This window comes from Pieris rapae, chromosome 18, assembly GCF_905147795.1.
Source record: "Pieris rapae chromosome 18, ilPieRapa1.1, whole genome shotgun sequence".
Taxonomy (NCBI): Eukaryota; Metazoa; Arthropoda; class Insecta; order Lepidoptera; family Pieridae; genus Pieris; species Pieris rapae.
Genome location: NC_059526.1, coordinates 3,252,521 through 3,275,046, shown reverse-complemented (window position 1 = coordinate 3,275,046; position 22,526 = coordinate 3,252,521). Strand labels below are relative to the sequence as shown.

The 22,526-nt window shown below is 32.0% G+C and overlaps 2 protein-coding genes across 3 annotated transcripts in view; one reads left to right on the top strand and one right to left on the bottom strand.

Annotated features, from left to right (window-relative positions):
* LOC110999360 (protein O-mannosyl-transferase TMTC1-like) overlaps positions 1–22,526 on the top strand; it is a 108,833-nt gene that overhangs the window by 25,029 nt on the left and 61,278 nt on the right. The gene's annotated exons all lie outside the window — the stretch shown is intronic.
* Positions 10,432–12,731, bottom strand: LOC123689955 (trypsin-1-like). The gene is made up of 5 exons (XM_045632090.1): positions 12,665–12,731; positions 12,146–12,272; positions 11,306–11,558; positions 10,909–11,052; positions 10,432–10,602 (listed from the first exon to the last, which is right to left on the bottom strand). The coding sequence occupies exons 1-5, from the start codon at positions 12,708–12,710 to the stop codon at positions 10,462–10,464; spliced, it is 711 nt and encodes a 236-aa protein (XP_045488046.1). The 5' UTR covers positions 12,711–12,731; the 3' UTR covers positions 10,432–10,461.

Genomic DNA, 22,526 nt, shown 5'->3' with positions numbered 1-22,526 from the left:
GAATTCACAAGATTCTCACAGAAATTATCGGAATCACTGAAGCGGGAGCATGATAGATAACATACTTTTTGCAGCATTGTCTTTCACCGAGAAATCGATACGTCTTCACTTATCCTAGAAACGTTTTAGCTCTTAGAATTTATTTTAATCTTGTAAAGTGGAGATTTAGCGCTCAAAAGTGATAACACAGTTAAGGTATGCACTTCTATTTTAAATAATGCAATTAAAATTAAAGTCTATCTGATATGATTTAAACCCAAGTAACGATAGTAAAAAAAGTATTCCAGAAAATAACGGAAACATAAATTTTATTTTCACAAATTAGTCTGTAATAAAGCTGAAAACTGGATTTAGGTCGAAACTGTGATTTTCAACTTTTAAAGATTAAAATCGGCGTTATTTAAAATCAGATTGCATTTGTAATATTTCAATTACAGTCAATTATAATGTATCCGGTTGGATTTTATGTACGGATTATTTTATCGCCAAAGTGTCTTTCATCACGGTAAATGCACTCTTAAAATCGAACTAGCGAATTTAAGAAGTTATCTGATATGGCTGTCACTTCTGTCGTTATTTTAATCTTCAAGTTCTCAAATCGTAAGAGGGGTAACTAATAAAAATAGCTGGGGTAAGTCGGTAGATTTGTGTGGCCACAACATGTCTCCAAAGCGGCTTATGATTTTTCCCGAAAACATCGCTTTTTTCAGCGACCCTTAATTTCTTAAAAGGCCGGCAACGCACTCGGAGCTCTCTGGCATTGAAGTGCCCATGGCTGGCGGTATCACTTAACATCAGGTGAGCCTCCAGCCCGGTTGCCCCCTGTTCTATAAAAAAAAATAGCTGTTTGAGTCCATCTTGCTGAAACTATACACCTGACTTGTGAATGTTATCTGCTTGCAGCTGCGGAACAAAAAAAATGTATCATGTCATTGGTATATTGACTCACTCATCTCTTCACCTAGGTCATTCTCGAAGAAAAGTCGGCCCATGATTTTTTTTGCACATCATTCCAGGTGAAAGTGTGACTCATGACTAAAATAAACATTGTCGATTTCATTTTACTCAAAAAAAACTGACATCTTCTGACAATAAATTACTCGGTGGTAGTGGATATTTTTATTTTCAGTGAATAGCTATGTAGGTCCTGAAATATGTTCTTGGCGTAAAGTCAATTAGTGATTCTAAAACAGGTTCTTCACAACGTTATTCTTCACTATGTAACTACACACTGTACGCAGTCAAAATTAAATCTCGAAGGAATTTATTAGGAAGGCATGTAAAGGTTAAAACATTGAACAATGGCAGGTTAACCTATTTCTTTTCTCAATACTCACATTAGTTAAACCCCTATCTCAAGTTAACGAGGTGAAAAAGGGACAAGTTATCGCATTTTTACACGTCCTGTAATCGTCAGGCCAAAACGGCTTCCTGAGTGGGAATGAAAATGAAAGTCATGGGTTTTTGTTCAAAGATAAGTGTGTGACGTTGCGATTTTAACCCCTACAGGTGAGACCGCATTGTGGAGATCTGTTTGAGTGCTTTTCCACTATGTTTTGTTTGAGCGATGTTTATGTTTAACTTTAGTATGACAAGGTCCATTCATTACATTTCAAAAGGTTAGGTTAACAGACATTTACTTTTTTTTGACTTGAATATAGTCGCATACAATTTAATAATGTATTGAGGCAACACATAAAGTAATTTTAACTAAAGAGTACGTGAAAATCATCCGCAAAACTTAATGCGATACTCTGCGCGATATGCGATGTATTTACTAGAAAGGCAAATACATATACCTACAATAATCTGAAAGCTTTGTTCCTCTAGAAATTAAATAAAGGTAGAATTTTGTGAACAAGAGTTACTTAATACGTTCTTAATTCTTTACGCCATTTGTCCAAAAAATACAAGTTTTTTAATACAAGACGTATTTACATTTATGTGTACGAACGCACGTAAATCATATACATGTTACAAACGAATTTTTTACTAAGATATCATTTGGGAAATGATAATATTTCTTGTATTGGCTTAAAGAAATAAATGCTGCTACAGTTTTATCCTTGAAATTGCTTTGATTTATAACAAAAAACATCATTTAAAAAACCTACTCCCAAACATTTCAATAGTAAATTGGAGAAAATAAGTACAAAAAATTGATTCAATTTTATCTGAAATAAGAAACACTTAACAAATGCAAACAACTACTAAAGATTAAAGGTTGGTGGAAAAACTACGGTAAATAAATCGTAATCCTTGCACTCCAGTTAAGAATTGCTAAAGATTATCTGCCTTTTAACGCCATTTATACGTTCTTTTATAGTAAAACTCAGGTAAATACTAGAACAAGGATCACTCAATTTTTCAATTCTATTTATACTGAATGAGATTTATATTTTTGCTTGTAAAGAATTAATTTAATGGCTGCTGGAAAAATCTATGTATGGATTAAATGCGAGCGGTATCTTAAATCTGTTGTGTAACATTGTGTGATAACGATTGTGGATACGAAGGGTGGTTTGGCTTTGTACCGGCATGACATGGTCAGATCGGGTCGGATAGCTCGTCTTAGTTACCCGAACCAAATCCAGGAGAAGGGACGAGTCAAAGGTACCAATTATCGATTAGCATGCATGGTGGTCAGGAAAGTGCCCATTAGAAGAGAAATATGTTAACAAGCGAGTTAAGTAAAACATTCTTCGTCCTTTTCTTCTTCATATCAGATGCGACTTTACCAAACATTGGATTCTAACTTGTGCCGGGTATCGTGCGCTTATCTAAACAATTCCTTAGCGGATGTGGTGCTTGACGTTTTACTTTTACCAGCCTGTCGCTTGCCACGAATTTTGCTCATCATTAAAAGCTACAATAAATCAATGATATGACACAAAATGTCTCCGAGATATGCGACTTTCCGTTTTAACGATACAAATATTTGTTTGTAATGTCTCATAATTTCTTTAGAGCTGATGCGAATCATGCGACGGAAGTACCACCTCTCAAAAACTTTGAGGCCTATCACTATTCTAGAAAAATTATTGCGGAAATATATTGCGGATTTAGTTCTATTAGTTTTATAATCGTGTATTGTCGGAATATGGCGCTTCGTGGCCTTTGCTTTTCCAGTAGTTTATTTACGTACTTATAGGAGACATCGAGCTTTTAAGCCCTAAGCTAAGAAATCTATTGATCTTTATATTCGCTCAGGAATTTACTCTTACGGCGCAGGGAAAAAGAAAGAAATGATCATGTAATAAACCCAATTTAACTATAAGTGAAAACCGATCCCTACTTACCTATGCAAAATACCAATCTAATATATACAAACATTTTTGGTGCCAGTGAATGTTGTTATGAATTCGTAAAGTTCTATTAGTAAATAAACTAAAACGTAATCTAATCAGTATCTAATCGAATGCAAATTGATTGTTATAATAACATCCTTCTAAAAACGTTCAATCAATAAAAATTGGAGCGATGTTTTGTGACAATTTCATTCCCATCTTATTGCTAACACCGTTCCTTTGAATATTAATGAGAATTTTTATACAGCCTTCCAAATATCATTATTTATTCACGGCCTCGGATTTGGATGTTATTAATTCGAATTTATTTACTTCTTTTAATGGGGTATTTTGTCGTGACTTGACACATTTCAATGCATAAATTATTTATTTCGATAAGGGTCAGAGATGTTTGAAGTGTCAGAATGATGTTTATGTAATATAAATAGTATTTGAATTTCCTTATTTATCGTCATTATGAATGCAGCTTTATGGGTCTTCACCTCCATTAGTATTTTCCCCAATTGCAATCTAACCCGGCTTCTTTTTCCTAATTACCAAGTCAGTTGAGGTCCTGGACAAATCCATCTCACCAACGCAACCTCAGTCGTTTCTGTTCCGCAGTTTCCGCGTTCCGCAGGTTTCTTTCGTAATCGGCATTCAGTAAGGATCTTGTACATGTCAACTTAAGACTCTTGCATTTTTGTATTTGACGATCTCGCGAAGTATCGTCATCACGTATGGCCAAATACCGTCGTTATAACGGGGCAATTATTCTGAGAAGTATTGTGATTTATAATTTAATGATTAAATAAAAACCCTTAAGGGTTTTAACGTCTCTCTAATTTTGTAAAGCCAAATAATTCATTATGCAAATCTGTCAAAAGTTGATTGAACGCGACCTTGTACAGTCGCGATCACAATTGTATAATGAATAATTTTATTAGCGCTGGGAAAATTCAATAGTAACTGTTTGCCAGTTGTTAAGCCTATACATCTGTACTTAATAATGCCGGAGTGACGGGAGGGAACAATTGTTTGCGTTGAGTTTGTTTTTGTTTTACTTACGTTCATTTGTCGCGGTGTTTTTCCATTAGATTATTATATTTTAATTGGGACATTTTAAATTGGAAAAAAAATTGGAAATAAAATGTTCAGGTTAGATGGTAGGTAAGTATGCAAAAAAAGTGGATAATATAATCAGTAGGTACGTGCAAAGGATTAGAAATGCAAGCATGGGTGCGATCATGTGCATTTCACGCTTTTCGATGCAATGTATATTTTTTGTCTTTTAAATTAAATGTGTAATGCAAGCAATGTTTATAAAATCTTATAAAATTAAAAAAAAGGTAACTCCATCAGAATAAAAAGCTAAAGGCTTTGTTATTTGTAAAACGTTAATTTTTGTTTCGTCATCTATTTTTGTGTGTGTAATTTACTCGTTAGGTTATTAATAATTTATAACTAAAAATATTATAAATTATAAGCAAATAAAAATAACGTTTAGGTACAGGTGTATAATTTATTGTGATTTTATGTGAATTTAATATAACGATTATTGTTGCAGAGACTCTCAATATAATACTCAAAAGTAACATAAAGAATATTTAAAGCCGTATTTAAAACGTAGACAAAGTCTTAAAGATTGCATCTGGATAAAGCAAAAAGTGTAAAAGAACGGACATTGTGTTGCAACAATGCCGCATTCCCTGAAAGAGTTACATCTTTTCAATTATCTAGCGTTCAATGTATCGCCTTCAATACAATGGGTCGTTTTGTTTGTTTCTTCCTAGACACAATGTTACAAAGAGATAAAGATGCTTTTTTTATGAAAACTAGGTTAAATATTTTATCAATCGCTTATTTTGTCATATTAACGGTTAAGCAATTGAATTTAGGTTTAATTACAATACTATCTTATGTATTTTTAAACAAATTGTATGAATGAAGTGTCAGACAAACGAACAATTATTGAAAGAATTGTATGCGACAATACTGGTATTCAACAAATTTGCCAAAGTTCGTTCGAAAAAGAATAATAGATCAGGTTATTTTCGTACGAAGAAAGATTGGTTTTTATACAACAGGGTAAAACGGGCAGAATACTCATCTAATGTTAAGTGACCTACTGCCGCCCAAAGGCATTTAAATATAATATGACCTTTTTACCAAATACCGAAGTATTCTTTTCATTATAATAATAAGTACGAAATTGCTAATATTACCATGTACCACTAACCCGGAAAGGCTCGGTGGCCGTCGATACACAATCTTATACTAGAATAATGACTGCTGTCATGAGTACCTCGTCATAATATCATCTTACCAGAAAGAAAGGCAAACAATATTGTCAGCCGTAAGGATTTTGAGAAATTCTTTAAGTTCAGGAACAAATAGAGGTTACACGGATGTGATGATTGTGAGGCAAGGTATCAGTACCTATATAAAATTTTAAATATTTGATGTAATTATTGTCAAATAAAGTATATATCAATATACAAATGCGTCTAACGTAACTCAAATATATCTGAGATAGACGACAGCACCTCTGTTACTATAAAATATGTCTGCTTATTCAACAGTTGAATTGGTTTCACGTTTGAAATAATTTTGTTTCATATTCACAAGTTATATTAAAATAACAGACTGGAAAGGCATTTCGCAACTGTGTTGAATCAAATAAGGACTGTAAAAATACGCATGGCGGCATCGAACAAACAATCAAATTAATCTGGTTTCGCCAAAACTCGTATTTGCTTATTAGAATGATCAAAGGTACGTGATATAGGATTTTATGAGCTTGCGAATTTACTCGGTTGAAATTCCTTTAAAGGATGTAACAAATCGTCCATTTTGCTAAATAATATTCAATAAACGAACTTTGCATAAAAATAATATATTTATTAAATATTATTTATAAGTTCATTTTTGCTATATATAGTAACAAAAGAAAAAAATATACTTATATAATATATTTTATTGTTTATTCAAACTTTGAAATCGATATTGGTCAAGTTTTTTTTAGTTTTGTTTCGGTTTTTTGTAAATTATTATTTTTTGATTATGTAGTTGTTTTGTTTAAAAATTATTATGTCTAATATTTGTATGAGCTCTTTGTGTGTCTTGTTTGTTTCTAAGTGCTTGTCACATAAAAAAATGTATTTATATTAAAAATTGTAATCAGATTTCAGGAAAATATAACCTAATACTTCCTCATGAGCTTAGCCTATTTTTAAACCGCGAAACTTGTTTAAGTATCTTAGATAAAAGTGAGGGCCAGTCTGAAAAAAATACTTATTATTTGATTGATAAATAATTTTTATTTGATTTACCATTAGGTAAATTTTAGTTCAGTACAGTATCGAGCAGATAAGACGATAACCAGTCAGACGATATATAGTCAATATTTGCAATTTTTGTTTCGAACAATGAAAAGCCAAAATAAGCTTTAGATAATACGTTGATCCTTCAGTATCTTGAAAACGCGGTATTGTTATATGAAATGCGCAGTCTTCAAATATTCAAAGCCGGCAATACCGCGAGTAACCACGTTTTGTGCCACAAATTCAAGTTATTTATATTTAGTGCTTCGAGTTCCAATTTTTTCCCCAAAATAATATATTTGGAGCACGTTCAGCGCGGAGTGGGCCAGACGAAAATTCATAACCGATATTGCGGCTGTATTGAAAATAGATTAAAGTTGGATTTTTGCTTGACACAATCTAGAACAATATTTTAGGAAAAATTGATTAGTTACTACGTTACTATGCGTTTCAGAAATTTTATATTTATTGTAATTGGTAATATAAACCGTTATTATGCAGTTGATTTGTAAACTGTATGTTCTTATTCGGTACACCCTTGACAGCGCGGTCGTGTTTGCTATGTAGTGGTGGTCATAGAAGGTGGTTAGAGCATCATTATATTCATTACATTGTACTACATGAATAATTTGGCATTCTAAAGATTTTTGCAACTTTTTGATATTTTAAAACATTTTTTTTAATATTACCATATAATTATTTTTATGTGTAGTTCTTCTTCATACATAGTATTTAATACAAATATTTACTATCAAAACATTACAGGCCACTCCATGAATTTTAATTCATGAAAATTGCGCTAAAATATTCAATGGAGAGTGGCAGAGCTTATGATTCTATTAACATTGTGTACAAGCAGTCTGCATTTGTAATGTGCGAAGTTCTAACTAAATATTTTGCGAAATTCCAGAAATATTTTGAAAAAGGGGTATGTAAATATTTAAATTAAGTAAAACTTGAATGAACATAGCAGATTGTTACATGGCGTGTCATGAGATTTGTTTATATAAAAAATAGTGTTTTCAGGTTTCAAGGAGTTATTTTCTATACCACTATTTCAATAGAATACCATACTGAGAATTATATTGGGCACCAATTTATAGATAACTTTTATATTTCTGATCGGAAAATATAATATAGTAATAAGATCGTTTTTTGACATAGACGTTAAATTAGATTTAATTTTACTTAACTTGCCTTCATATGGCCAACAACCTTTAATTCTTAAAAGGCCTCCCGGCACTCGCGAGCCCTCTAGCATCGAGTGTCCATGGGCGACGGTATCACTTAACATCAGGTTGCTCATCTGTTCTGTAAAAAAAAAACACGCCTAAATGTCTTCAGCAATGCAATTCTTATCCCTGAGGTTGTAGATGCGATCCTCGGCTGTGCATTTCTCTTTTATCATACTGTCTGTTATTAAGTCGTAATATATATAATATGCGCGCATTTAACACTCGCTCGTAGCGTGAAGGAAAACATGAGGAAACAGATATAGATATCTAAGGCTAATCCCGTAAAAGGTTGTATTGTCACTCGTTTTTTCCAAATGAATAAAATTGTAAAAGCAATTCAGTATTAATAATCGTTTAATTGTGTGGAGGCTTACCGCTGTTAAGTGATATCGTGATGGACACTCTCAATAATGCGCGACAAAAACTGTCTTAGTTATGTCAAAACGCTTAGTACTGCAATGGCAGACAGAATACGAAATTCTAAAACTCGACGTCTAACGATGAATCTCTGTAGGTATCCGAGCAACTCCTCTGAACACTCTTCATAAATTAGCCCAAGAAATATCAGCATGGCGAGTGTAAAAAGTTCCCTGTGCTGTAGTACGCATTGCAATTATTGCTAAGTTTTTTGCCATTAATATAAAAAGAAACAGGATCAAGGATGTGTCGTACATTTCCGTGGGAAGCGATCATGGGTTTAATCTCTGTCGATAACGATAACCTTGATGCTGCGTTCGACCTGAGAGCTGGAGTTCCAGTCGCAAATTTCCCGGGAAGAAATATTTAAATATAAGTTCACTAGTGACCCGCCCCAGCTTCGAACGGGTGCAATGCTGATGAAAAGCAGGTTTTTATTATGTATTGTTATTTCCGTCGCTGAAAAGCTCCGATATACGCGACATATACCATATAGACATATACCATCATGGACTTTTCTATAGATCTTTTCAATGTGTACTCAGTACATTTTTTTTTGTTGATAAAACTCGTAGGGTTCAGCCTGCGTTTGCAATATAAGCGGAAAAAATGTAAAATTATTTACGACATCACATTAGAAACCTCAAAAATAACAGTACTTCTCCACTATTTAATGGATGTTATTATACATATAAACCTTCCACTTGAATCACTCTATCTAATAAAAAAAGCGCATCAAAATCCGTTGCGTAGTTTCAAAGATTTAAGCATACAAAGGGACATAGGGACATAGAAAGCGACTTTGTTTTATACTATGTAGTGATTATACGCACTCAATCCTTAATAAAATACATTGTAAAATAATTTACAATACTATTAATATCGTTGAATTGAGACGAAATATTTTGAGTACTCTTCATAATATTAATGAGGTTCTCGCTTCAGTGGCGCGCGCCTGTAAATTCGTCAAGAGCGGACATTTTCGTTAATTATATTTTATTACCTCAGGATATTATATGAGCCAATTATCGATAAGGTTTTATTAAACTATATTTTATGTACAAATAGGTTGATTACGCCTTATTTGACGTATAGTTTATCTGATAAAAATACAGTTTAAAATAAACTTAATCAATCGAAAATATCACACGTCCATTGCGTACAAGTAGCCGAATGTAATCAGTCCCATCATAACACATCCCATGATACAGTCAGCACGCAAATGCCTTCTAAGTATAGTATAAGTACTTGCGTATTAGCGGTGTCTCTAACAAATCTAAGACGTTACATACAAAAAAGAAAGACGCATAAGATCCTAATTTTTAGATGTTGGTTGCATTATAAAACATTTTTAAACAGCCCTCTGGCATTGAGAGTGTCCATGGGCGGCGGTATGACTTAACATCAGGGGAGCCACCTTCCCGTTTGCGCCCTATTCAAAAAAAAAAAACTTCCAGTGGCCCAGGAACCAATATTTGTGAAACTTTTTGTAGATATGTCCAATGAATTTATTTTATGTTTTACTTCAATTTTTATACTATATAGAGATGTATCTGCTTAGTTTCTTTCATAAATAAATATATTTTAATATATAATAGGCTCCACCTTGGATAGTTTAGATTCACAAATCAACCCGATAGATGGCCCTGCAGTTAGTACTGTCATACATTGTGAATATTTTAATCGCTTGAAATATCTATGCAGGACAACGTTTATGTAGTGCGTTAGTACCATTACGAAATTGTGTATAATAATAAAAATAAAAGTACTATTAAATAATATTGATATATTTTCGTTTCTTATATACAGATCAATGTTCCTATTTTCCAGATAAATGCCGTGTAATCGAGGAATGCATTTATTTGACATTCCATTAGCCACGAACATCTCTCGAAGATCGGACGTGTGTCTGAACGTTTCGTATCTAGAGTGTTCAGTAAAATGCAAATATCTGGTATTGCTTAAATGAAAAATGTTTTCGTACTTGGTGTTAACAGTATTATCAATTATTCATGCAATATATACAGTAGTATAAAATATAGTAACAGTTATTTTGTACGCAATCTACTGTAAGTATTTTATTTAAATCTAGGAATTTTAGGATAATTTTTGACATATTTGTCCCATAAAAAAGCGAGAATTTTTCAATTAATTTTATTATTACGATAAATTAACAAACATTTGTGTACACTTGTAGCACTACTTATTCTTAGACATAGTCTTCTTAATCCAGCCTTTGTATTTGTAAACTCTGTTATGAAGGGCTGGAAGAGTTCCGAAGAACTGACTGAGTATGCCCACTAGCTTGTTGTTCTCAACCAATGGACCACCGGTGCCATGCTGTAAATATTTAAATTTAGTCTAATTTTTAATTTATATCTTTAGAGAGATTCATTTATACATTAACAGTTTAAATAATTATAATTACAAAAAATACACGTTTAACTGATAATCTCTTCCTTCGGTCGGTTTGTTACATATTTAATTGATAGCCCCAAACGTTAATCCATGTCTGGTAGTGGTATTGGATACTAATCAATAATTTATTAGAAATTGAAATATATCTACATATTCTAGCAGTTTAGTATGCCAAATATGTCATAGGGTAACATAATACTAATAATAGAGATTTGCAAAAATACTTACAAAATATTCGGCATCACCGACGGATTCTGACTTATCTTCCGAACAAAGGTTAAACTCGTTAATGAAACCAAGATACCTTTTACATTTCTTATTACTTATAGAAGTAACATATTTCTCTTGTAAGTTGTTGGTTACAAATTTATCCTGAAAGAGCATTTTATTACTTCAAATATAAATCTAAGAATATATTATCTAACGCTGACGTCATGCGTACAAGTCTGTCATCAAAGTGTTTTATTTAACAAAGCTAATATATGTACTTTAAACAAAAGAACGATGATTTACTATAGAACTAAATGTTAAAAATACTTTAAAAATAATGAAACTGTATGCATATGCATGCACAATCATCATTTTCAGCAAATCCTAGAACTTAAGGTACAAAAATTTAAATTACCCTTGCTGTTTTAAAGCCAGTGACCACCATATTAGCACCTTCCTTTGTGTCAGATTTGGGTAGATCTATAGCTTTAACCTGGGATCCAAACTTGATAGCCTTATCGAGTTTTAATAAAGCCATATCAAATTTGACAATAAAGCTTGAATTATATTTTGGGTAGTAAAAAATTTTTGAGACTGAGTAACTATCCCCAGGTCCGTTTAACTGGTTTGTGCCAACGACAACCTGAATATTTGCGTCTTTATCTTGTCTAGAATGATAATATTTTGAAAGTTAATTAGAAGAATATAATTGACTTCAAATACTGTAAATAAATAAATAGACAAATCAAAGTTCAAAATCGTTCCTGATACAATTTAGTTTCCGAGATATTTCTAATCAGTTAAAAATTTAAAATAATTAAAAACATCGTAAAAACTAAAATATTATTCAATTTAAATACTTTCACAAATCTCCTTTATGCTTATGAAAATTGTAATAGTAGCAATTATATTTTTTTAAATCATCATTAATTGAAATTTGTCAGCAAATACTTTTTCCTTTCTTATAGATCACGCAAACGGGCAGGAGGCTCACCTGATGTTGAGTGATACCGCCGCCCATGGACACTCTCCATGCTAGAGGGCTCGTGAGTGCGTTGCCGGCCTTTTAAGAATTTGTACGCTCTTTTCTTGAAAGACCCTAAGTTGAATCGGTTCGAAAATACTGTAGCCATTTCAAAGATCAATTATGCCTATTATGTTCAAATCAGTATTGGCCCGGCCCTCGGACGGACAAGTAGACTGAACCTGCCTTTCCCATATAGTACTGCAGTCAGACTGTAGGAGTAATACTTACTTTGTCAAGATATGAGCGACCGTGGCAATCCATTTCTCACTGATGATTGCTCCTGAGCAAATATGACCCTCATCAGTCCTCACTGATGCATGATAAGGAACGGGTGTTGTCACATCTTTTGCCGAAGCTTTAACAAAAAAATCACTCCTTTAAAAAGTTTTTTTATTAAGAATTCTTATTTGTGAATTGCGTTTCCATTCGAAGCAGTAGTATAGCCTATACTATTTATTACACCAATTGGTTTTATATGTTACAAATGTTGTTTGTCGCATAAAAACAAATAAAAAATCCTACGAATAATGGCATATTTAAAATCGACGGTTTGTCATCATTCAAACGTTTTAACTATTAAATAAATATTATTAAGAATTTTTTTTTAAGTACACTACACTTCATATAATATATTCCTTATATTATTAAGAATATAGTTTATATATTATATATAATATATTCTTAATAATATAAGGAATATATTATATGAAGTGTAGTGTACTTAAAAAAAAAAACTTATAAACTCACCAAAGACGTTCAGAAGAAATACACCTATTACTACAATAGAATACATTGTCAATGTTTTTCTGCCTAGTTACACCTTTTTATATGTTCACGGAAGAAAAATAATAAAGCACTATATATAGACTCAGCAATATAATGTTGTAATTACTTTTCCCATTTACTTGTTTACGCGACGACTACATTTAAATTAAACTTTTATTTTTGCACTTAGAATTAGAAATCGTGGTAACCGAAAGACTGCTACATCCCCTTGGAGATATATCGACCTATCCGTAGAACAGAGTCCGATGTGATAATGGAGCAAAAATGAGTTTAGTAGCGTAACGAGATAAGGAATACGAACTCTACAGATGTACGTTTTTAAAATTTTCGTATCTTGTTTAGTTTCGGAGATATAGAATTGAATAACGTACTATCTGACATTAATTCCGTATAAAAACGCACGACGTGATCAAGCGACGGCACGCGGTAAGCGACGGCTGTGCAGACGCTCCGTCCGCTTGTCACTCCGGCCGCTGTTTGGTGGAGAGAGGGTGTATTTGTGTTATGCGCTCAGATTTTTTTTTGGTTTTATGTACAAAATAAATTAACTACTTTGCATGTAAAAACATATTTTTAAAGATGTCACGTTAAAAGAAAATATTAGATATACTACAAAAAACTGATGCAGAAAGGCCGGAACTTAGTGCACCAATTTCAAATTTTCGATAAAAAGTGTAATTACTGGTATATTGACGGTTTCAGCTGTATTATTTCGCGAAACACACTAATGAATTCTTATATTAACAAACATCATATCTGTATTGCTTTAATATTGCATTTTTGACTCAGTAAAGCATTGTGGGTGATTGATTTTAATATAGGACGTTTCTTGCCGGAGAGGTATAGAAAAGCATTTGTAGTGCGAAAATCATGCGAAAAAGCAATTGGCATAATGCTCAGTCACAGAGTATTCATTTTTTCTATAATAATAAATAGTAAAAAGTAGAAGTCTTATGAAACATAAGGACGATTTTATACGAACATTTTTGGTATTTTAAGCGTGTCATATGAATTTAAAACGTTTTTCTACGTAATCTGTAATATGATTTCTTGGTTTGATATTAAGATAGGACGTTGTTACTGGGATAATGACATCAGTTAGGACGTTGTTCATTTTAAAATATCGTTAAATAATAATATTATAACGATTTTTTATTTAGGGTTTGTTAACTTAAATTCTTAATAATGTTTTATGAATAGCTATAATAATACTATACAGTATTTTTTTATACTACAACTCTGAACGCTGATGACAACGATATTAGACAACAGAGCTCACCTTTGCCCTCCGGTGAAAAAAAAAATCAGTAAAGAATTAGCTGATATATCTAAATAAGTTCTGCATGAACATATTACCTGACCGAAGAAATTACTTGTGATAGCTTCATACCCAATGTGTCTGATCCGTCTGCCAAAGATGCTTACAGAAATCAACCTAGCACATTTTCTTTGCAAGTGCCTTCTAGTTTCGAGAATTGTCACTGCCAACTTCTATGCCATCTCCTACTTATATTCATTCGATTTGCGATAGCTCATTCTGCCCTAATCATGCAGACTTATTACCTGTGATTTCTTCGTCGTCTTTTAGCACCACGAATTCACCTTCTTCTTCGCACGTAAGCGATCCCACCGTGAATCCTAAAACGACTAAAAAAACGTAAGAGGTGCCCAAGAGAATGGACAGACCTTAAACGCAAATGCCTTAAGAACTTAGGTAAGAAATATGTCACGATAAAAGGAAAAGCCGTAGACGAAAAAACGATGTGGCCGTCAGGCATACCGTTACAAATGTCCTAATAAAATATCTCAACAACAGCGGTTGGAATGTTTCACAAAATTTTGGCAACTGGGATATCAAGCAGAAGAATTTCATCATCAAATATTCCGATAAAATGAAGAAGAAAAGATGCCTGAGTCAAGACACTCCTAATAATAGAAAGCATACTTTTAACTATTATCTGGCGCTGCAAGAAATCGAAGTATTCCAAACATTGCTTATTAATACTCTTGCCGAGATACGAGTTGAAAACTCGTATCTTAAAAAATGCATGGAAGAAGTACGATGGAAGTGCTATTTTAGAAGAGGAAAGACGGAGTCACGATAATCATAAGATTGTTATTTGTTACAGATGACGCAATGAAACAAAGTGTTTGTGACCATGGTCGCATTTGCATTGTAGGCATTTGCCCGAACATGGTTACATGCAAGCGATTCAGCAACTTTTTTAATTAAGCATCCCATCGTATCGAATACGCAAGAATAGCCAAAAGCTCTACCTACAAGGAGACAGTATCGCCAAAATGTTCAAATTGTATCTTGAATGGTTCGACCCCGAGAAATTTATACATCTCTTAGGCTACAAAGAAACGCCAATATCGTGACATTGTCAACTTAAACTTCAATCTAGCTTTTCATATTCCCAAAAGGGATTAGTGCGACCAATGTCACGTTTTTCGATTGAAAAATAATCCAACAGACCAAGAAAAAGAAACTTTTCAACAGCACCAGACTAATAAGAAGATCGAAAAGGCTAAGATAAGAATGACGCTGAGAAGTCAAATGGAAACATGGTTGCTGCTGTGTTTGATTTTTAAAATGTATTGCAGCGTCCTCATGGCAATATAAACATATTTTACTATAAGAAAAAGTTTTCTTCATTTAACATCACAGTTTTTGCCATGGGTAAAAGGTAGGCCGTGTGCTATATTTGGGATGAATCTGTGGCAAAACGTGGCTCAAATGAGGCCTGACCTCATTGTCTGTTAGATTTTATTCAGGCTAATGTTGACCGTGGGGTCAAAGAGTTTCGCTATTGGTCAGACAATTGTGCTGGCCAAAATCGTAACCACTTTGTATTTTCAATGTACGTTTACGCAGCAGAAAAGTTCAATAAATGCATAATACACTGCTTCTTACAGAAAGGACACACTCAAAATGAAGGGGACAGGGTTTGTGATACGAAATGCCATTTAAGTTTTAACAAAAAAATAGTCTTAGCTATATTAATTTATTTATTTTTATTTATTGTAAAATTTTATTGTTATTAAGTATGTTTGTTTGAACATAATATTGTTGATTATATAACTAATGCGAAGTTTAAATTTCTCCCTACGCGTCTCCTGTAATTTTCCTATTCTATGTACCTATCTGTAGTTTTAGACTATGTTCAAAGTGATGCCTTCTAATAGTTTACATATCTATTTTAAGATTTTATAATTAATAAACTATTTTTAATAATATTATTAATTTTTATTTAGTTACATGGGATCATATGGCGAACATTATGTTTAAAAATTTTAAGATGTTTATTTACATAGGACTCATAAGGGATGGGTAATTCCAACAAAAAAATACCCATGTTAATATAGAACGTCACTTAATTCATACATCTCCGTAAAAAAACGTACAATATTCACTACGGGCACCCGCTCTTCCATAAAACGTCCTATGTTTATATAAAACTCACTATCTCGTGAAATAAGAGGGTAAGAAATATACACTACATGGCATTTAACTAGGCTGGCGTATTGTCATATCATACCAAAAAATCAAAATCTCAAGTCTCACTGTTTAAGAATTACACAAGTCAACAACTTCTCTTGCCTCTACTGAAAACTATCAATCCTGCAGATGGGACTCTGTTCTACGGATAGGTCGATATATTCCAGATAAGTCTATTGAAAATTTGATGGTTGTTAACGCTATCTATTGTCGTGTAGTGTGTGTTTATAATAATTCGCTGGATGCATTACTGAGTGATTGTATCCACTTCATTAAGTCTCATAAACATTACGTTATTTTCTAAATTTAATTCCCCTAACGACTTAGTTTACGAAAAAACTGATTTATTAACAGAAATTTCGATTATACGTTTAAATTAATAACATTATAAACTAGAGTTTATTCGTATATAATTATAATCTCAAGGTTGTAATTAATTCGGTTTCTAAGAAATTTTCCATTATCATTACTAAAAGTCATTAAATTGTTTTGTTATAACTAATTACATATCTTCATTTCGTTGAAATAAATGTGTTTCGAACATAAAATGTATATAAAATGTACAAAAATAAAATAAAATATCCAAAGTCAAAAGACAAAATCTGAAGACCTTTGCCCTTGTAATATCTAGGAGAATTAAGCATACAAAGACTACTTATGATAACTTTTTACATTATTTTGTAATAACGCCTCTATTAACGTCTTGACGATTTAGATACTAGCTGACCCGGCAAACGTTGTTTTGCCATGTTTTTCTGCCAAATAATTAAAGTTTAATTAACAAAAAAAACATAAGGGATGATTGTACAGGGGTGAAAATTTAGGGTTGCATGTATTTTTTGTATGGTGTATCGTAAAAAAATAAAAATGAAAAATTTTGTCTAAAAAATAAATAAAAAAATTTATGGGTGGACCACCCCCACATTTAGGGGGATGAAAAATAGATGTTATTCGATTCTCAGACCTACCCAATACGCACACAAAATTTCATGAGAATCGGTCGAGCCGTTTCGGAGGAGTTCGGTTACTAACACCGTGACACAAGAATTTTATATATAAGATTCCTTACCAAGGATACTGTTCTTTGTTTAAAAATTTAAATGAAAAAAATAGCCTTTATTTGAGTACACTAAAGTTACACTAAATCGAGGTCATTTAAGTTTTCACGAGTACTCGTCCACTGACGGAGTGAAGATTTCCTCCAAATTCTTCCACTTGTCCCTATTCCTCGCGACATTTTTCTATTTTTCCCCGCTATCCTTTTTATTTTACCTTCCCAAGTTTTTGGTGGGCATCCTCTCTTTTTTCTTCCCACTGGCCCATTTTAATAAAGGGTTCTTATTGACCCATCTACCATCACAATTACGACCAATGTGACCGGCTTATTTCCATTTCATTTCCATATTTTTCTACTGTTCTTTGTTACGATTCCAAAAAACCGAAGGAGTAAGGAATACGTATTTCTGTAGAAGTAACTTCGTTGTAATGAACACATGTTTGTATCTACGTTTCAGAGCAAGGCGACAGCAATAAAAAACCTATATGGGATGTGGCTTTAAAATCTGTTTCTTAAGTTTATGTCCAAATAAAATTATACATTAATATATTTCTACCAAACGCGAAATGACGAATAGATTATTAATGAGGGAGGTCGTTCTATATATGTCAGTGAGGATCGCGCTGTGCATAGCACGCTTTTGTTGGTGTTAGTAATGAATAGAATTGAAACTAATTTCTAGGATTAACTCTTTTGTGGTAAAGGAAATTATTTATCGATTCGTATTATTTCTAACTGAGAAATTTCAAATTGAGAAATTTGTATAACGTTGGTGCACGTATATAAAATTGTTTCAATGTATGTAACCGATTACCATACTTTAACTATAATAAATCAGAATTTGGCTTAAAACAAATAATAAAAAACCATTGAATATTCTTATAAAACTAAATAAAAACTAAGTATTAGCAGTAACGTACAAAAATATAGTCAGCGCACGAATTTGACAACCTTTTACTGGCCACTTGTCATCAAATAAATGTAAAAATTGCTCTATGGTCTGCAGACCTTTTAAGTCTGCTAAGCTACTTAGACCATGCTCCGTATCTTTTTCGTGATGATTAGTATATTTTTCTAATGGGCAAGCATCCTTCCGCGCCTGAAACACGCCGTCGACTTTTTGGGTCCAAGTCACGCCGGTTTCCTCACGATTTTTTCGGTCATCGTACTATTATCAATTATTCATGCAATATATACAGGACAGATGTTATGTACGCAATCTACTGTAAGTATTTTATTTAAATCTAGGAATTTTAGGATAATATTGTCATATTGACAATATTTGACATATTGTCCCATAAAGAAGCCAGCATCTTTCAATTAATTTTATTATTACACTAAATTAACAAATACAATTTTGTGTACACTTGTAACACTATTTATTGTTAGACATAGTCTTCTGAATCCAGCTTTTGTATTTGTAAACTCTGTTATGAAGGGCTGGAAGAGTTCCGAAGAACTGACTGAGTATGCCTACTAGCTTGTTATTCTCAACCAATGGACCACCGGTGCCATGCTGTAAATATTTAAATTTAGTCTAATTTTTAATGTATGTCTTTAGAGAGATTCTTTTATACATTAATAGTTTAAATAATTATAATTAGAAAAAATACACGTTTAACTGATAATCTCTTCCTTCAGTCGGTTTGTGTCTACATATTTAATTAATAGCCCTAAACTTTAATCCATGTCTCGAAGTGGTATTGGATACTAATTAATTAATTGGTAGAAATTGAAATATATCTACATATTCTAACAGTTTAGTATGCCAAATGTGTCTTGGGGGAATAATAGTTATTGCATAGACTAAGAAAATACTAATAATAGAGATTTGCAAAAATACTCACGAAATATTCGGCATCACCGACGGAGTCTGACTTATCTTCCGAACAAAGGTTAAATTCGTTAATGAAACCAAGATACCTTTTACATTTCTTATTACTTATAGAAGTAACATATTTCTCTTGTAAGTTGTTGGTTATAAATTTATCCTGAAAGAGCATCTTATTACTTCAAAAATAAATCTAAGAATATATCTAACGTACAAGTCGGTCATCAAAGTGTTTTATTTAACAAAAGCTAATATATGTACTGTAAACAAAAGAACGATGATTTACTATAGAACTAAATGTTAAAAATACTTTTAAAAAAATGAAACTGTATGTATAATAAATACATGCAAAACATAAATAAAAAATAATATACATTTTTTTATACCTCCTATCACTGATTACTTTGCATTATGTATATTGATACAAAAATATGTTTTGCCAGAAAGCAAATCCTAGAACTTAAGGTACTAAAATTTAAATTACAGTGACCACCATATTAGCACCTTCCTTTGTGTCAGATTTGGGTAGATCTATAGCTTTAACCTGGGATCCAAACTTGATAGCCTTATCGAGTTTTAATAAAGCCATATCAAATTTGACAATCAGTCTTGAATTATATTTTGGGTAGTAAAAAATTTTAGAGACTGAATAGCTATCCCCAGTTCCATTTAACTGATTTGTGCCAACGACAACGTGGAGAATTGCGTCTTTATCTTGTCTAGAATGATAAAAATTTGTAAGTTAAAGGATTAAAATTGACTTCAGATACTTTAAATAAATAATTAGACAAATCAAAGTTCAAAATCGTTCCTGATACAATTTAGTTTCGTAGATATTTCTAAATAGTTTAAAATTTAAAATAATTAAAAACTTCGTAAAACTGAAATATTATTCCATTTTTTTACTATCACAAATCTGCTTTATGCTAATGAAAATTGTAATAGTAGCGTTTATGTAGCTACATTTTTATAAGTAATCATTAATTTGATATTCGTTAGCAAATACTTTAGCCATTTCAAAGATCTATTATGCCTATACATAACAATACATAACAAATCAGTATTGCCCCGGCCCTCGGACGGACAAATAAAGTGAACCTGCCTTTTCCATATAGTACTGCAGTCAGACTGTAGAAGTAATACTTACTGTGTCAAGATATGAGCGACCGTGGCAATCCATTTCTCACTGAGGATTGCTCCTGAGCAAATATGACCCTCATCAGTCCTCACTGATGCATGATAAGGAACGGGTGTTGTTACATCTTTTGCCGAAGCTTTAACAAAAAATCACGCCTTTAAAAAGTTTTTATACGAGTTTTAATTGTTATTTCTTAAAGTTATTTGTGAATTGCGTTTCCATTCGAAGCAGTAGTATAGCCTATACTATTTATTCCACCAATTGGTTTTATATGCTACAAATGTTGTTTGTCGCATAAAAACAAATAAAAAATCCTACGTATAATGGCATATTTAAAATTGACTGATTGAGTTTGTTATCATTCAATTCACACTTTGCCTACAAACTCTTTAGAGCCATAACACTTATTGGAGGCCTCCAATTATCCTATTTAGTACGAAGATATAGAACCATAAAGTAAAACTTTGGCTTATCTATCATTATTATAATATCTTGGTATTTATATAATATCTGTGAAAATCGTACCCATAATCTCTTGTAATAATTAATAGTAATTAACTAATTTAATGTATGTGGTTATCATATTTAAAGAAATAAAATAGTATTGAGTAGGGATTTTTAAGTTAAAGTAATTTAAGGACTACATTTCTTAGTGATTGATTTATATTCCTCTAAAATACAAAATAGTAATGCCAATAAAGTATAATTTACAGCCTCTGTACACCGGAAACAACCTATATTATAAAGTAATTTGCGTACATTTATTTTGTAGGTACATTTTGTTTAAAAAAAGATATTTAAGCTTAATTTCGTCAGTATGGAGTTAGTTATTTTTTTAGAATTTAAATTTTTACCTTTTTACTATTAAAGTCGTTCTTAAGAAATATTATTAAGAATTATGAAGTGTAATTATTTTAAACCATTTTAAACTTATAAATAAACTCACCAAATACTTTCAGAAGAAAAATACCTATTACTACAAGAGAATACATTTTAAATGTTTAATTTGCCTAATTTACTTTGTTATATATTCAGATTCAGTAGAAAAATAATAAAGCAAAAATATAATGTTGTAATTAATTCTCCCGTTTGCTTGTTTACGCAACGACTACATTTAAATTAAACTTATTTTCACTTAGACCTTAGCATTCGTAGTCACCGAAAGACTGATACATCTCCTTGGAAGATATATACCAGATAAGGCTATTGAAATTTTTAATGTTCGTTAATGTGCGTATTTATAATAATCGACTGGATGTTACATTAATGAGTGATTGTATCTACTTCTTAAAGTCTTATAAAGGTCGAATAAACATCAGGTTATTTTATAAATTCCCATAACGAAAATAACCATGATTTATTGACAGAAATTGCGATTAACCGTTTAAATTATAACATTATAAACTAGAGTTTATTCGTATATAATTATAATTAATTAGGTTTCAAAGAAAATTTTCCATTATCATTACGAAAAGTCATTAAATTGTTTTGTTATAGTAACTAATTATATATCTTCATTTCGTTGAAAAACAGTCTTTTGAACATAAAATGTACTTAAATAAAATAAATATGGCTATGAATCCAACATGTTTCTGATATACTTGGCATGAACTGTTTTCACAGCAGCTTGACATCAGCATGACAGGCTTACCTGATGTATACCGCCGCCCATGGACACTCACATTGCCAGATGGCTCGCAAGCACATTGGAGATTAGGATGTTCTTCCTCCAATAAGAAGATATCGCGCTAAATCTATTTTCTCAATCTTACCCTAAGTTCCAGCTACATTTTCCCTTGTAATATCTAGGGGAATTAATATCCATTAACAACTGGTTGTCAGTCTTACCACGTACTCGAATAGTGACAATTTTAACTCAATAATAATCTTGGGTTATGACCCTACATATGTTAATCTGTTAATATTTTAAATTTCCTTAGCATGATAAAGTCAATACTAAAATTTGTCTCTTTCTGGGTGGATACACAATAATATTATATATTCATTAAATATAACGGATAATCAATACACGTATAGAAATATAAGTGATTTTATTTTTGTAAGCGGCGATTATTTTGAAAAAATGCGTCTGGTTAAATGTCTTGACGATTTACAGGATATTTGTTAACGTGGCAACTTAGTGTAACGGTATGAAGGCTGTGCTGTTTGAACACAAATCGCAAAGCTATTATTACTCCAACCAAGGTACCAAGGATACTGTTCTTTGTTATTAAAAAAAATAGACCTTATTAGAGTACACGAAATTTACATTAATTCATTTATGTTTTCAACAGT

What these genes read in the sequence shown, in the direction of transcription:
- LOC123689955 (XM_045632090.1), bottom strand. Translation starts at nt 12,710, where the DNA reads ATGTATTCTATTGTAGTAATAGGTGTATTTCTTCTGAACGTCTTTG. An exon ending in GTCGCTCATATCTTGACAAA is followed by an intron (nt 11,559 to 12,145) that starts GTAAGTATTACT and finishes TTATCATTCTAG; the next exon opens with ACAAGATAAAGACGCAAATA. An exon ending in CTGGCTTTAAAACAGCAAGG is followed by an intron (nt 11,053 to 11,305) that starts GTAATTTAAATT and finishes ATGCTCTTTCAG; the next exon opens with GATAAATTTGTAACCAACAA.